Below are 1,919 nucleotides of genomic sequence, written 5' to 3' on the forward strand. Positions count from 1 at the left end.
GCCAGGAGCCGGCAGGGCCTGCTCCTGTCCCGCGGGAGAGGCTGCAGAGCGGGTGCAGGCTGGGCTTGGCACTGCGGAGCTGTGCCCCTCTGCTGCGAGGTCCTGGGGAGCCCTCGTGTCACAGCGCGGGGCTCGGGGCTTGCTGCTACCTTCTGCCAGCCATCAAGTTGCTGCTGGTGCCAGCTGGGCCTGCCGGGGCTTTCCCCAGGTCCCGTTCCTCCCCGTAGCCCCAGCGGAGAGGCTGCAGAGCGGGTGCAGGCTGGGCTTGGCACTGCGGAGCTGTGCCCCTCTGCTGCGAGGTCCTGGGGAGCCCTCGTGTCACAGCGCGGGGCTCGGGGCTTGCTGCTACCTTCTGCCAGCCATCAAGTTGCTGCTGGTGCCAGCTGGGCCTGCCGGGGCTTTCCCCAGGTCCCGTTCCTCCCCGTAGCCCCAGCCAAGCACACGAGGTGTGTTGCTGCAGGGTCCTCGTCCTGCTCCAGCCATGAGGCAGCAGTGTGCCGGGGTCGGACACGCTGCCCCGACGGCTGCGAGGGTTGTGCCGAGGGCACGGTCACCCTGGCCCTGTGCACGGGGGGAGCTTGGGCTGCCCGCCGTGGCTCTGCTCGCCAGGTGACCAGGTCTGTTTTCTCTTGCAGAGGACGATCTCCCTGGGAGCAGGGGACAGGCAGGTGATCCAGACGCCCATCAATGACTCGCTTCCCGTCAGCAGCTGCAGCGTGGCCCTGCTCTTCCGCCAGCTCGGTGAGACTTCTCCCCACACCACCTTCTCAGCGGCAGCGCTGCCAAAGCCAGATGGCCAAGGCCTGGGCGGGAGCTCCGCTCACATTGCTTCCCACCGCACTCCTGATCCTGGCTCGTGTCAGCCCGGAGCTCTCCTCCAGCTGCAGCCTCCTCAGAGCGAGCCCTCCCCAGCCCTGCTTCCCCTTCCCCTGCCCAGGAGGGCAGGAGACGGGCAGCTCGCCCCAGCTCAGGTGCAGATCTCCTGGGCCGCTGTCTCTGCGCAAAGGACGCTGGCAGCTCGGCAGAGCTGCTGAGCATCCCTCACGAGAGGGGTTTCCCTGGGGGAGCGCATACCTGTGTGACCCAGCTATGTCCTTCTGGGAGGATGTTGAACTCCCCTCTTGTGCAGAATGCAGAGATGGGGTGTGGGATCCAGCTTGGGGCGGATGTTGGTGGTCTCTGGTGGGGTGTAAGTGGGGAACCCTCGTTTCTGAGCGCTCTTCTCTCCCTTTCTCCCCAGGCATCACCAATGTGCTGTATCTCTTCTGTGCAGCCCTTACGGAACACAAGATCCTGTTTCTCTCCAGCAGTTACCAGAGGCTGACCGATGCCTGCCGGGCTCTCCTCGCGCTTATGTTTCCCCTCAAGTACAGGTGAGGGGACCCCACCATTCCGTGAGCCCCTTGGCCCCCCGACAGCCCCCTGCAGCCAGCTGGGGCACAGCTGCCCACGTGGGCCGTCCCGCTCCCCCTTGCTTCACGCCCTCGCTGACTCCAGCTTTTGTAGCTGGTTCGACTGGGAAAATGCTGCGTTTTAGTCCCTGCTGCCGAAGGGGCCGGTGGGCGAGTGCCCCTGCTCTTGGCTGGGCTGAAAGCCCCTTCTGTAGAGTCACAGGGTGGTTTGGGTCAAAGGGATCTTAAAGCCTCTCCAGTCCAACCCTCTGCCCTGGGCAGGGTGCTGATGCCCTGTCCAACCTGACCTTGAACCTTTCTGAAGCCTTTGGCGTCCACAGCGCTGTAATTCCAGAGTGTCTCTGCCGCAGTGAAGGGCAGCGAACCTTCCAGCCCCACCTGCCCCTCTCCAGGGTGAGACCGGGGCTCTAGCACTCCAGCACTGGGCGCAGGAGCCAGGCATTGCCAGCAGCGTCTGTAGCTCTGGGAGCTGCAGGCAAGAGTTATTCACAGACGTGGCAGGTCCAG

The 1,919-nt window shown here is 64.9% G+C and overlaps 1 protein-coding gene across 1 annotated transcript in view; it reads left to right on the plus strand.

Moving 5' to 3' along the window:
* The window catches only part of LOC104492207 (myotubularin-related protein 5-like), a gene marked incomplete at both ends in the record, with an annotated part of 11,991 nt that extends 10,618 nt beyond the window's left edge, over window positions 1-1,373 (plus strand). Inside the window, 2 exons of the mRNA XM_010134725.1 lie at window positions 636-741; window positions 1,241-1,373. Of these exons, the coding sequence (XP_010133027.1) occupies window positions 636-741; window positions 1,241-1,373 (239 nt within the window). The remainder of the gene's footprint in view (window positions 1-635; window positions 742-1,240) is intronic.
* Between the last annotated feature and the right edge of the window lie 546 nt (window positions 1,374-1,919).

The sequence above is a fragment of the Buceros rhinoceros genome, unplaced genomic scaffold (genome assembly GCF_000710305.1).
Source record: "Buceros rhinoceros silvestris isolate BGI_N320 unplaced genomic scaffold, ASM71030v1 scaffold22634, whole genome shotgun sequence".
NCBI classification, from domain to species: Eukaryota; Metazoa; Chordata; class Aves; order Bucerotiformes; family Bucerotidae; genus Buceros; species Buceros rhinoceros.